Raw genomic sequence first — 14,236 nt, forward strand, 5'->3', positions numbered from 1 at the left:
AATTCTGGAAGAGGCTCTCTCCCTTACTTTCAGAATAGTTCAATACATTCATTAAATTAAACCTTTTAGAGATACATTTCAGGAAAAGGAGGACACAGGACAGTCCTGGGGCCTGCCTGAAATGCTTTGGAGAGGGTATGACTTGATTGCATTACAAAACCCACGTAACTAATTGCCATGCCACAGTACTTCAAAATATGGTTCCCCACCTTTTACATCTCAAATGCAAGTTGCATTCAGCCCTGGAGGTTATCCTCCTCCAGATCTGCTCAGCTTCTTAAAACCCACAGGAGGATGTTTCTCCTACACAAGACAGGGAAGTTCTTTTGCTACTGCTGACACCGGCGCTGTTTGAAGCATCCATTCAACACGGTACTCAGGCATATTTCAAATTTCCAACACAGAAAGAGCCTGTGAAGTCAACAGAGTACACAGCTGCTGAAGGGGCTTGCTCAAGAGGGGAGAAATCCACTTCTTGTCTTACTTCCCGTGCACTGTAACAGATGTGCACCCCACTCCGCTGCGCACCATTCAGCAATTATTCTTCTGACAATACCCGGTGCACAACAAAAACTCCTTACACGTAGGATATGTGATTTCTCAGACTTGACGATATTAGGAAAGAGCAAAGAGGAAGCTGAGCAGAAAACCTAAAGTGAGACCTTTTTGAAAAATGTTACCCTCTCCAAGTCTCCAAGACGCTTTCTAGAACTGACGAGCACTTCAAACGAAGTTACTTCACTTCCAAACTTGCTGCATAACATCATGGTAATTCCTGTGTCCTGGGGGCCAAGCTGACTGCTGGCTCTTAACATGGTTTGAAGTACAACAGAGTCATCCCATATTCGTTTTTCCACTCCTCTCAGAAAGAAATACAAATTTTATCTCCTTATCTACAGCCTTGACATTGGCAGGTGATTGCAAGAGACTTTGTTTGCAATTAGGCCAGTGCTGAACACGTACCCATCCTTTGCAAAGCTGATCTGTAAACTTTTTCTTCAAGAAATAAAGTGCCATTTTGATAAAGAAGTAATCCTACAGGTATCTTATTTTTTTCTACCTTTATTTTAAATAAATGCTTTTAAAAAGAGCAGAGAATTTTGCTAACTGTTACTTACCCATTCTACCCACTCCAGGGACTCTGATACTCCAGAACATTTCCAAATCCCAGCTCGATACTTACTGTGTTTTAAATCATCAACCGGGAAACTGGGACATCCAGGCCAGGACAAAACCTTCACTGCGACAAGATCTGAACTTTCTGTGACCATGGACAGGCTATGAAATGTGTCAGAGATGTCATGAAAAGAGTACGCAAAGAGAACACTTCAGTTGGAGAAGACAGTCAAAAACACTGGATAAACAGGCTGAAGGTCTACAGGGAAACTTGTCCTGTTAATAGCAGACATTTTGCTGGAAATAAATCACAGTGACTGCGATCCTGGAGGAAAACACTAAAATCTATTAATAAAATTCACAAAAGCAAAACAGTTCACTACATATCAGAGAGGGGGTTTTTTTCCTCTTCTTTTAATTTAGCAGTAACAATGTCTACAATACATTGACTCACAAATTAAGTGAAGGTATGGAACCACATTCTGCATACTGAAATGGGACATTCTGGACTTTTGCTTTCTAAACACCCTCTCAGGGGAGAAGAGTTCTGGACAGCCAATGAACACCTTTCGAAACAACCAGTGGTGGGAATTTCAATTTTAACAGTGATTATGTTTAGTGAGCCTTGTCCATAGAGACCAAAACGCTTTGCACATGAGTGCAAAGCCCAGAACCTCACTGTACAGACAAAAGGGGAGGGAAACTGAGGCACGGTGCTGTGCAGTGACTTGCCAGGACCAGGCAGCAGAGATCTGGACATAAATGTCAGCTCTCTGACCCCAAACCACAGTCTCCCAGTTGGTGTACGTGGGTGTCTACTGTCCAGCAGTTCGTGTGTTATACGGGTATATCTTCTTTCACCTCTCCCGCTGTCCCGTTGGCTCCATTCAATCCTGCCGGCTCCCTGCCTTCTTCCTCTTCTTCTTCCTCTTCCTCTTTCGCTGTCTCTGCTTCTCTGCCCCCGCTCAGGAGGGTGGCACTGGAGAGGTGGCTGAGGAGTTGGCCTTCGCGGCGGGACTCGGCCAGCTCTTTGGCACAGCACACGGGGGTGTTGGTCTCGTAGGTGCTGTGGAAGCTGTTGTAGTCGACTTCGTAAAAATCCTTCTCCAGGGTGAGGACGGGAGTGAAGCGATGTCCCCACAGCACCTCGGTGTCCATGTAGGAGCTGCGAGCCTGGCAAGTCATCCCTGGGTGGAAACAGAGGGATGTTAAATGCAAAGCTTCCTTACATGCTCACCCAACCACTGCTTTCATTTAAAAGCACTTTCATGTTATCTCCATACCTGATTGCTCTGGGACACAGAAAAGGTCTTCGCTTAATAAGCCTCACAAAAGCCTCTATCCTGAAAAAGCTGAGCACTCAAAGGAAAAGGGATGGCTTCGTCGCTGCATCTTCAGACTGTTTCCTGAACCCCGTGCTTATGGGTTTGAAGTCTGGTACCACTAAGCAGCTTCTCTCTGTCCTCACCTTGCTCTGTTGAGGTGTTGCCTGCGTGGCTGACACTAACAGCAGTTCTGGTGCATCATGCTACAGCAACATCCAACCCTGTCAGCGCACCTCAGATCCTCACCCACATGGCCCCTGAGGAGAGTGAACCGCTGCATCTGACCCCATCTGCAGCAGTACCAGTAATTCCCTCCTGTGCTTGGGTTAAGACACCAAGACATAGAGGGGGCCACAAATTCCAGTGCTTTATATGGCAAGCTGGCTTTTAAATCCCTCCGGAGGGTTCAATCCAACTGTATTGGGTTGGCAGAACCATAGCAACCTACAGTGATGCTCATAAGCATATCGAGTTCCATGTATTAATGGGTTGTGGATTAATGAACAGCAGGCAATATGAAACTGGTATTTGTCAAGCTGCTTCTCAGCCCCAAGGAGCAGAGCTTATTTATTTACTCTGAAAAAGTTTAAAGAGCAGCTTTGCAAAGGATGGATACGTGTTCAGCACTGGCCTAATTGCAAACAAACTCTCTTGCAATCACCTGCCAATGTCAAGGCTGACTCCTCCTCCAAATATTTGTCTTCTGTTTGTCCTAATTATGATTTTGGATTTAATTCTGGTGAAATTTGGAAAACCTGACCACACAAGATCCTCCCACTGTTCTCTTTTGGAGGGTGAGAGATAGGCCTGACTGGGATACATTCAAAACATGCACCTGATCCAGTTCCTGGCCAATTCTTCCAAGTCCAAAGTACACAAACAGATACGGAAAGCAATAGATGAGGGGGGAAGTATCAGTGTCAGATGCCTCAGGGAAGAGCATATCATATATTCTCAGCACATGAGCTCAACTAAGTGACTGAAATCTCAGAGTAATCGGAAAACTCATTTCCTTAAAAAAAAAGGCACCTTTGCGAAAAGACTAGTATTTTGTCTCGTAATTGCTACAGTCCATTAAAAGACACCCACACAAGCAGGTTCTCTGGAAAGCTTTACTTCTCTCTTGCTGCTTTCCTTCGTTTAAAGCTATGAGGCCAGGAGTATATTGGTTGCTTTTGGTTCTTGAAAGGGGAAAAGAACTTCCAGATCTGTATCTCAGACTGAAAAGCCGATTTTTTCCCCCAAGAATATCTCAGAAGTATTTGCTTCTGGGCAGGAACAACCAGTACAGAGTTAGTCATAGTGTTCTGGTGTGCCTGCTTCCTGGACTGGAAGGAACCGGGATGTGCAGAGGCTGCTAAGAAAAATAGGATAACAGAAGAAGAATATTACCCCAAGTGTTTTCGCTTTAAGGAGAAGCTCTGCTGAGGTACAGTGACTTTTCAGGAAACTATCAGCTGTACAAGTGAAAAACAGCATGGAGACCACCCCTGACTGTATGGTGACACTACAACGTGCAGCATCCCCTGAGGTAAAGACTGGTAAATCTTCACTCCCTTTTATCAGCCAGCAAAGAGCAGATCATAAAGTCCTGCTAATTTTGGAGTCCTGCCACAGTGCTTCTCAGGAGAGCTGTGTCGCTGACATTTATCGTACTGTTGACCTCCCCGGGCAAGGCTTTTATTACCGGTCAGTAATGCAGCTGCAGGGCTAATCCCATTTCCTGATGCTCCCTCATGCTGGGAGGCCAACAAGCAGCACTTACGTGTATGGTAAGGAGGCAGTTAAAATAAACGAGCCCTTTTTCCTTTAGCCAGAGCTGCTTTTGCACCAGAAATCAGGAAAGGCCTTCAAGCGTCTCCTCCGAGCTCCGATTGCTTTCAAAGCCCAGCAAAGAGCAGCAGAGGAGAGTGCACAGAATTAAGTCCTGTGACTGCACTGGTGGGTTCTTCCCATGGCTTTCCAAGTGCTGCACAAAGGTACCACGTAGCTGTCCCCAGGGCCAAGATGGGGTGTCCCTGCTAAACGTGGGGGCCTGAGGCATCCCAAGGGAACTCCTGCTTTATAATCGGGACTGAAATAGCTCCTTCCCTGGGGGAGCACCTGAGAGTGAACCTGAACTCCAGAGACACAGTCCCCGTTATCTCCTGCTGTAAGTATTCAATTAAAGGCGGCACAATAGAAAGCTTTCAGCAACCAAATGCTGCACACTGCCAGCTTCCTGCAGTAGCTGCTTTCTGTAACCCCAGGGGTACGCAGAGCCAGCACAATAAGACAACTTGTAATTGCTGCATAATCCCATTCAAATATTCCTTTTTAGCACATGTGCAGTGGTGTTTTAATTGCGTGGGGACACACTGCTTGGCAACTCCTACATTACCCAGTAAACAACAGCGTTGTCTCTGCTGCAAATGCCATTAAATGCCTGCTTTGCAGGCTGCCCTGTGCTCTCCAGCCTGGTTAATTAATGCATCTGTAATGTCCCTAGCTGATTATTGCCTCTGTAACTGCAAAAAAGATGACAGAAGAGGTGTGGAAACAATAAACCTCACTTTTATTAAGAGCACATGGGTGCAGCCGCTCTGTACTTCCACACAAAGTCATAGAGATGAAGTGTATCGCGTTTTCCGGATAATAAGACGATTAGAAGTTTAATTTTCTCCTAAACAATCTGGTTCAACAATGAAAAAGTACGTTTAATATAAATCTGTCAGTTGTGGAAAATGTGAAATGATATGTGAAATCTTCAGCTTTTGAGTTTTAGTTACAGCTGTCTCATCTCTTAATTTTGCAGCTGAGGTTTCAGTTGCAGACAAAACGCAGTTTTAATTGAAACCAGGAAAAAAAACTTTGTACAAAGTTATAAGCAGATGCACCAAATTTTCAACAGAGCTGAAACCAGTTCCAGGCTTTTTAGAAAGCTGGAGACCAGAGGACTGTCTCCTGGTTTCAGGTTTTGCAATAAACTTTTCATAGAGCTTTAATGATAATTTCATTACAGCAGAACGCTAAGAAGTGCACTTTCTGTCTGCTGGCTGGAGTCACTGCATCACAGGATCAATATCAGTTTGTGCATGTTCCTGTTTAAGGCAGCCAGAGATGCCTTCCTAAACAGCTCGCTTCTGGTTTCCAGTAGATGAAAAGATGCAGAATATATTGCTATGTGTATTAAAGCAGGTGTTTCATTACACTGGAGAACAGAGAGAGGCACCGAGGAAGACTGGTGTGTAAAATAGGTGTCAGGGAGCCCTACCAATAAGGCACTTTTCTGTCATCAGAATCAGCTGGGATCAAGCAGCTCACATTTTATCAAAGACAAAGGAATGGTAATGCATGCTGACAAAAAGCAGTTATTTGATGGCTGGCTTGGGAAGGAGCCTGGGTTTTCGGCAGCGAACTCAATGGGAGTTGCAGATTTCTGAACGTTTCCCTGTTTGCAATGCCGCTGATTATGCAACTGGAGCAGAGCTGCTGCTCTCCCTCACTGCGAGGAAAAGTGGCGATTGCTCCTCATTTCCAGGTCTTGTATACCCTCGGGTTACCAGCTCAAACCAAACTCCATTATCACAGCCCAGATCTAACTGCACTTGCAGATTTTGGCTATCCAGAGCCGAACCCGCAGCCTCTCCCCAACTGCTGGAGGGTGCAGATTTTTGTCAAAAGGCAGCACCTTTATGGGGAGTTTAATGGGAGAGGGCAAGGGACCACAAACCATCATCTACCAACCCAAGAAATTGCCATAGGCTTCAATTTGATCCCACCAACGATGCAGTTTAATATTTCAGTACTGCTCCACACCTGGACTTTCTCAGTGGGCAGAGATACCCCAACTCCTGGGGCTGTCAAGACAACATTTTTCATCAGCCTAAAATAAACTCTCCTCATTTAAATGCCACAGAGCTCAGTGCTTATCTGCTGGCAAAATGTCCTGAGGATCCTGACTGTACGTTAGCCGCATTTCTGGGCTCTCTCTGCAGTCCAGACACAGACATTGCTGGAAGGGATTTCACTCCTCTGTCCCTGTTTTCATACCCGATTGTATGCAGGGTGGTTTTTTCCCTTGTAACTCGCATAACTGACACTCTGCTCCTTGAGCTGAGCTCCACCGACACTACAGCAACACAGAGAAAGAGCTGATGGACTCAGAGTTATAGGATGGCAAGGAGTAGTTACAAAAATTTGAAGTCCTATCACTCTAATTAAGCAGTAGCTGTCTTTCGATTAACATCAGCATTTGGATAGTTATCAAATTTATTAGTCCCTTTGCGTTAATTAGACCAAAGAACACCGTAACCTCCAAAAGTCACTATTCCTCCAACTTGCAAAGGAATATTAGAAGGTAGGAGCATGGTCCTCCAACTATTTGTGCTTGTCTCCTTTAGAGGAGTTCATGCCTGGGCTTGATTCGCTTTGATTTTTAGCCCAGAGGAGAGTAATAGGATTTTAATTTCTCTGAAAGCTCTTCAGGCATGTGAAAGCTCCTGGGCACCGATAATAAAATAAAAAAAATAATAATTTTAAAAAGGACCTTATGATTTAAAGGTCTCTGATTCAATTGCCATGGCTCTACCAGGCCAAACCTGAGCACCAAGCTCACACCGTGTCACTGCAGGCCCCTCACAAAGGTGCTTTTAGGGCAGGGGCACCCACTATGACTGGCCTGGCAATGTCCACCTCTGGAGGACAACTCAGCTCATGAAAAGAACGACTTGAGACATCTCTCTCTTCCCTATAATTGTATAAGCAGTTTCTGTAACAGTTCTGCTAGGTCCTTCTTGCAGAAAACTTATTTATATGCAAAATAAAACAAGATGACAACCCAAACCAGATGATGAATGCACGAAAACTCCAGTTTGTAATTTCACCCTTCCTTTGTTCTCCCATAGAAACCAAGATTAATTTCAGGATATCCATGATTAATTTCAGGATATCTTACATTGTGACTACCTCCTTTGGTCCTGTATTTACAGCCAAGTAATTTCACTTGTAAAAGTGGATAAATTGAGGTGCAGAAAAGCTGCTGTTTGCCTACACGCTCACAAGGCCAGGATGAGGTAAATGACTTCTAATCATTAAACCACTTTTTAATCACTCAGACTCTAAGCCAGAAATGTATACGCCTATCCTTTCCTAAGAGTCCAGTCACCAAATGACTCGCTCTCTGCCTTGCTTTACACTGGATCAAGAAGGTGAGGGCAAGAGGTTTGGCCAGCAACAGCCCCAACCTCTTCTGTTACCAGGCTCTAATGGTTGTTGCCGCCGTGGGAAGCAGAAAGGCAGTGAAAGCAGAAATACGTTCACTTTGCAAACTGATTTTCCGCCTTCACTTTCTTCCCTTTTATTGCGGGTCACATCTGGGCCAGCTGATCCCGACAAGTGTCCCTTTCAGATAAGGCAAAAGAGAACTAATTCCCTAAAGTAATCTCTGTGACCAATTCATTAAGTAGGCACCGTGAGTGATGCTGCTGCTTTCAAGATGCCCACGAAGCAGCCCTGGCAGTCAGAACCCTTGTATTGATTTTGTCTTTACAGCGGTCATTTCCCTCAGCAACGATCAGAGCAGATCTGCCCAGAAACTTCGTCTCCCTTTGGCAGTTTTTAACCTCTCGTGGGTCCCTGCAGAGCTCTCACTACAATAATGCAATGTTTATTTTCCTTTTCTGCAAAATAAAACCACTGCTTTTTGGGCTGGCTGTGAAGTTTCTCGTGTGTTGCTACTCGTCAGCGTGTTGTTATTTATCCTTTTAAAACTTCAACTTGAAAACAAAAACATGGTTTTGAACCGCAATGTTTCACTTTGTAAATAAAACAACTTGAAGTGTTTAGGAAATGCAAGGCAACTTGAAAATAAAAACTTTGGTTTAGGCCTCAATGTTTCATTTTGTGCAAAGAAACAATGACTTGAGGAGTTTCAGCTCTTCAGAACTTGCTCTATACTTTCCATTTGAAACTGTTAACCATCTCTGCCTTCCACTAGATCAGAATGAAACCTAAATATCAGTGAGAAGGAGACAATACCTTTGTAATGTGTGTGTGGTAGGTTAAAGCAGTTGGAAAGAGTTATAAAATGTTTCAGTGAAAAATATTCACGCTTTTAGGCAAGACATTACACTGAAATTTCTTTAGTCATTTGTACGTTGCTAATTGCCAGTTTGACCTGTTTTTTATATACCTTATGAAAGCTGTCTTTTCCCCGCTGGTGCAGGATACCTTCACGGGGTGATTTGCTACTGTCTGTAAAGACGGAGTAAGTTTCCATTCATTTTTCCAAAACCTGCAGAGCTGAACCTCCTCTGAGACAGCATCTGGACCAGGGTCACCTCTTGTGCACCGTAAAACTGACCAGTTGTACCTCTCAACGCTGCGACGGTGCCTCCTTGTTTTTCACAGGGGTTACTAAGGGAACCAACAGCTTGTTGCATTTTCATACTGCCCTGAACCTCACCAGGTTGTAACAGGGCCATGATTTAACAGAAGTCACACTGCAAGTAAATGATACCAGTCCCGAAAGGAGATGGGGCTTGACAGCATCCGGACCAGGGTCACCTCTTGTGCACCATAAAACGAGCTGTGTGCTCTGACCAGTTGTACCTCTCAACGCTGCGACGGTGCCTCCTTGTTTTTCACAGGGGTTACTAAGGGAACCAACAGCTTGTTGCATTTTCATACTGCCCTGAACCTCACCAGGTTGTAACAGGGCCATGGTTTAACAGAAGTCACACTGCAAGTAAATGATACCAGTCCCGAAAGGAGATGGGGCTTGAACAGTATGATAGGAAGGAAAGAACCTAAAGAATTTGCCTGGAGCAGATTTTAAGTTATAGAGGCAGGGATTAATATCCCCCAAACTGCCTTATCAACATTACAAAGTATGGGGACAAAGCAGGGAAGCACAAACACTGCAAGGCACTCGCACTGTGGCAAAATATCCCACTCCCTGTTACCATGTGTCATTCAGAAAACCATCCCAGGCCCTGAATCGGATATCTGAGGTCTCCTCTGCTCCAAGTTCAATGCAAACCTGCTCTTCTAGCTTCAGTTTTGGAATTTCACAGCCTGTCTTCTGAGAGGAGAATAATTCATTTCCACAGATGTATGCTCCTTAATATCATTACACACTGGCCTGTACAATCCCTCTGGGAGAGGAGCCCATTTGTAAAGCAATATTATTCCTGTGCCATGCTTTTAATTTTGAGGTTGTTATTGGTAATGACTTCCTCTCACACAGATCTAGCAGAGGCTGAGCTTTCAGATGAGGAAGGCAGTGCAGTTGCTGTTCACACAGAATTTGATATCGTGTCACTGTGTGTGATAGGGAAATAGGCTTTGGCCAAACCAGGAACTGCATTTCATCTTCAGATTAGGAGCTTCGATTATCTAGCAAATGTTCAGGCTACAAAATAAGCTTCCATTACAAATCTTTGCCTTTGATAGTATTTTCCACCCACCCCTTCTTTTGCCACATCTTTACAATACTCTGCTGGGAAGGAGTATTTGCTTAGTAATGCTAAATGAATTCCTTTTGTACAATACAGTGCTCCAACCATGTGCAGTGCAGTCTATACTCCCCTTAGCTCTGTGTGGAAAAATCAGCTATTGCTCTTCTCCTAATGACTTAAGGGAGATACTGGGAAACTGAATTAGCTCTTAAAGAGCTGCCTTTAGGAGTGAAGGTCTGGGATGCAGAAATTTGAGGGGTTATTTCCCTATACATCTGGCTGTTAGGAGGCTCACAAGGACAAATCTCAAGAAGGGGACAATATTAATAGTAAGCAAGGGCTAGAATCTGTGAGACAGCGTGCTGATACCACTGAGTACTCATTATCAAGCCAAAAACCATTGCTCATGTCTCAGATAGAACCTCATCAAGATGGCAAAAAAAAAAGATGTACAAACACCACCAACAGAAAAAGCTTGGATTCAGAGTGCCATCTCATAACTAAAATCCTTAAACACCAAAGGGCAAAACTACCTGTGAAAGCTTCTTTCATCGCCCACCACAAATACACCTGCAGGAGGAAACAGGGAACCAGCTGAGTAGATCTCCTAATCTACCCATTACACAGCACTGTTTTATGCTGTTAAACAGCTGCTGGGTTCCAAGGGTCACAAAAGCAGTTTCTGTATTTTTCCTCTTGGAGCTCCTTTTGATAACGTATGTCCTGTATCACGTGCAAGTCATTCGGTTTCAGCACACGCCGTTTTATGGGATATAGTAATACTTGGACACTTCCTTCATAGCCTCCATTAAAAAGCAACACCACAGCAATACCAAAAATAGCACAACTACAGCCAATTTTTAATACAGGGGAGAAATGGAAAAAGATTTGTGCGACGAATTTTGATCACAGAAAACAGGACCACAAGACATCTCACAAATTTCTTTAGCCCATTCCTCTTTTGCAATGTTCTTAGTGATTAATGAGGACAGCTCCTTGATTAACCCCTTCATCTGAATCCCAGACTTATAAAAAGAGTGTGAAACACTACAACATGTAGTCTTTTAATTGCTACCTGAGACCATAATATACCACCTGAACCAGTCACCAGAGAAGGACAAATCCCAATGTTCTCAGTCAAAGTGACACCGACAGTAAAATCTGAATGCCAAACTGCACTCCATTTTTCCCCTTCCCCCTTGAAAATTGTGCCTGGTTTTTGACAAGTCCTTACCTGTTGCTTCCACCATTCCTTCCAGGATGACCACAATTTCAAACTCCTCCTTCTCCAGTTGGGTGCGGGACATCTCCCAGAAGGGGCTTTTCTCATTGATTTCATGCGAGATGATCAGAGGGGACACCAGGAACAATCTGTCGTCTCCGGTGTCAAATCCCACGTTGATGTCTGTTTGGTTCAAGGGGATGAACTCTCCTTCTTTGGTCTGTTTGGACTTAATGAGTTTGGCTCGAATGGAAGCCTCGACAATGTGGGAATTGCGGAGGTCTCCAACCCGGAACATGAGACAGAGCTTCTCATCCCTCATGGAAATCACCGCGTTGTTAGAAAACATGAGGGTTTCAGCCCTCTTCTTTGGTTGGCTGATCTTGACAAACATGCATCCCACCATGAATGCATTGACGATGGAGCCCAGAATAGCCTGGATCAGGAGCAGTACGATGCCCTCCGGGCATTTCTCCGTTATCACCCTGTAGCCGTACCCAATTGTTGTCTCAGTCTCGATAGAAAACAGAAATGCAGAAACAAATCCACTGAGATTTTCAACACAGGGGATCCAGTTGTCATCTTCAAGATGGTCCAGGTCTCCCCGGATGTAGGCGATGAGCCACCATATGAACCCAAAAAACAACCAAGTGATGGTATAGACCATAGTGAAAACAAGAAGGTTAAAGCGCCACTTGAGGTCCACCAGCGTAGTGAAGAGGTCACTAAGGTATCGATAGGTTTCTTGGACATTTCCATGATGCACATTGCACTTGCCACTTTTCTCCATGTAACGCTGGCGTGGCTTCTTCCCTTCTGCTGATATGAGGCGGGTTCGGTCGGTGGCAATGGGGACATCATCCCGAGCCTGTTTGGGAATCTTCTTGGGCTCTCTGGACGTGACTCCGATGTCCATGTCCTGGTTCATGAAGATCCTAGAATCTCCGGCCATTGCTGGGCTGCAGGAGAACAAAGAAATAAAGTTTAAGATAGGAAGAAAAGCGCTGAGACAAAAGCCATTTTGTTTTACTGTCTGAACCATTACGACAGACCAGGACAACAAACATTGCAAATATTAATGTTACACTGATAAACCTTGTCCCATGCTGGTACAGGGCTGGGTACAGACTGATTCCTTCTCACTAGACCCACATATTTCCTCCTAGTATTGTTTTGGGAAACACACTGAAGGGCTTCAGCTCTTCTCTCACAACAGCCACTTGCTAAATACAACGCTGCATTGAACTGGATGTTAAATAGGGATTCATAACACACGGTCTCTTCAAGCATGAGCCAGCTGCCACTCACTTTGCTTAATGCACTGCTGGAACCTCAGAAAATGTGGTGATGAGCACGGCTTGGGAGTCATGAAATAGGTAGACCTAGTTACGGTTTTGTGCAGGTTTTTTTGGTCCTCAGATTTTTTTATGCCCAAAATTTGCTTGAGAACACAACAAGAAGCAAAGTAAAGATACATCAACGTATATTTTCAAGAAGCACTGAAGGTGTTTTTTGATGCCTCAGGTTTTGGGTGCACACCAAGAGAAACCTTAGAAATTCATAGAAAATGCTGAGCACCACTGTCCACCTAAACCTCACATAAGTCTAAATTATGCATGAAGGTTCCTCTTACAGCCAGCAGAGAAAGGCACCTGCAGGGATCATTCAGATTTCAGGCTAGCTGAATCACCTTCTGGAAGTGCCAGATTATTCTGGGATCCTGGGTTCCAGTGGTGAAATAAGCTTTTAATTTAGCATCTTGAATTACGGGTCTGAAGGTGTGATGGAGCCAGGCCTACTGTCAATCGGATATATCAGTACCCACCCCTTTACTTCTCTGACATTGGACACAAACACCAGATGCTTTTAGAAGCGTAACAGCCAGCCATTAAAAAGCCCACTGCTGACATGCAAAACTGTGCTTAACAAGATACAAATAAATAATACAAAACGATGGCTGAGATGATTTTTGCAGATTATCTGTAATGTAACATCCTGTTGACTGAGATGATTAGGTACTCCTTGAAAAAAAAGCCCCAGCACGCACTGAAAAATGAGTCTTGAGACTAAATGCAGGGCATAGACAAAATCTCTGTGAAAGACTACCTAAGAAGCCTTAGGGACATCCGAGATAGAGTAGCAATATTCTCTATGGCGTTCATTCTCTGCATTGTCCTCTGCAAATCCTATTAAAACCTAACTAAATCTATTACTGCTCCCTCTATCTTTAATCTTCTTATGCGTCTGTGAATGAGAAAAGGTATAGAGATACAATTAAGAGTATCTTGGGAGAGACAGTTTTAAGATTGAGCAAAGTAGCTTCATCTTTTCAGTATTAAAAGGCACAAAGGGTGGGTGGGAAGGAAGCAGAGGCAGGATGAATAAATGAAGCATCAAATTTCCACTTCCATTCTGCTGTAGCCAAGTCTGGTTAACAGCAAAGAATTACTCTTAGCCCTTGTATAAGTCACCATCAATCATTACTGCAATGAAGCAGCCAGGGCCTGTTGCTGGATCCATACCCGCTGGCTCTGTTCACCAGGGAGCCCAGCCATCTGTCCACGGCGCGGTCCCAAAGCTGCTTCGTGCTGGCAAATTTGCCTGGTTTGAAAGGTTTGGACCAAGGTTGAGCCAGTGCAGCCACAGGAAGGGGTAAATAATAGGGATTAATGACGCTGGGAAGGTAAATCAGGAGGATTCAGGTTTGCTACCCTCACTGCTTATGGTTATGTTAAAGAGAATTTTGTTATAAAAGTTGTATTTGAAGGTGAGTTTCACTTACACTGATGCTATCTAAGAGAGAACAATCAATTTCAAGATCTGTAGTGTAAGGTTTCATATTTTAGATTCATACCAAAGAGACCAAAAGGATCTTGAAACATATTAAAAAGAACAGAACCGAATAAAAACAATCAAAAAGTCTAAATCCCTAGAAATATCACGCTGGTGAAGCAGGATAGAGGGACTGCCCATTAATGAAAGTACAGGGAAACCTGCCTTAACGACAATGCTCGAGGGACTGGCACCATCACTTTCCTAATGCGACTGATCTTTAACAATAGGTCAAGTGAAATCTTTCTGGAAACCTTAGGAACACCTTACAAGTGGTCCATTAAAGCAGAAAAATTCCTGCT

The 14,236-nt window shown here is 44.0% G+C and overlaps 1 protein-coding gene across 1 annotated transcript; it reads right to left on the bottom strand.

Moving 5' to 3' along the window:
• Positions 1 to 1,953: 1,953 nt before the first annotated feature.
• Positions 1,954 to 12,054, bottom strand: KCNJ5 (potassium inwardly-rectifying channel, subfamily J, member 5). Its single transcript, XM_010186771.1, has 2 exons — positions 11,115 to 12,054; positions 1,954 to 2,303 (listed from the first exon to the last, which is right to left on the bottom strand). Exons 1-2 carry the CDS (start codon positions 12,052 to 12,054, stop codon positions 1,954 to 1,956), a joined length of 1,290 nt encoding a protein of 429 aa, XP_010185073.1.
• Between the last annotated feature and the right edge of the window lie 2,182 nt (positions 12,055 to 14,236).

Source organism: Mesitornis unicolor, unplaced genomic scaffold, assembly GCF_000695765.1.
Source record: "Mesitornis unicolor isolate BGI_N332 unplaced genomic scaffold, ASM69576v1 scaffold1346, whole genome shotgun sequence".
NCBI classification, from domain to species: Eukaryota; Metazoa; Chordata; class Aves; order Mesitornithiformes; family Mesitornithidae; genus Mesitornis; species Mesitornis unicolor.

Bases quoted from the DNA above. Each gene is read 5' to 3' on its own strand.
- KCNJ5 (XM_010186771.1), bottom strand. From the start codon at position 12,054: ATGGCCGGAGATTCTAGGATCTTCATGAACCAGGACATGGACATCGGA. The intron at 2,304-11,114 runs GTAAGGACTTGT...GTTTCCACCCAG, and splicing joins AGGAATGGTGGAAGCAACAG to GGATGACTTGCCAGGCTCGC.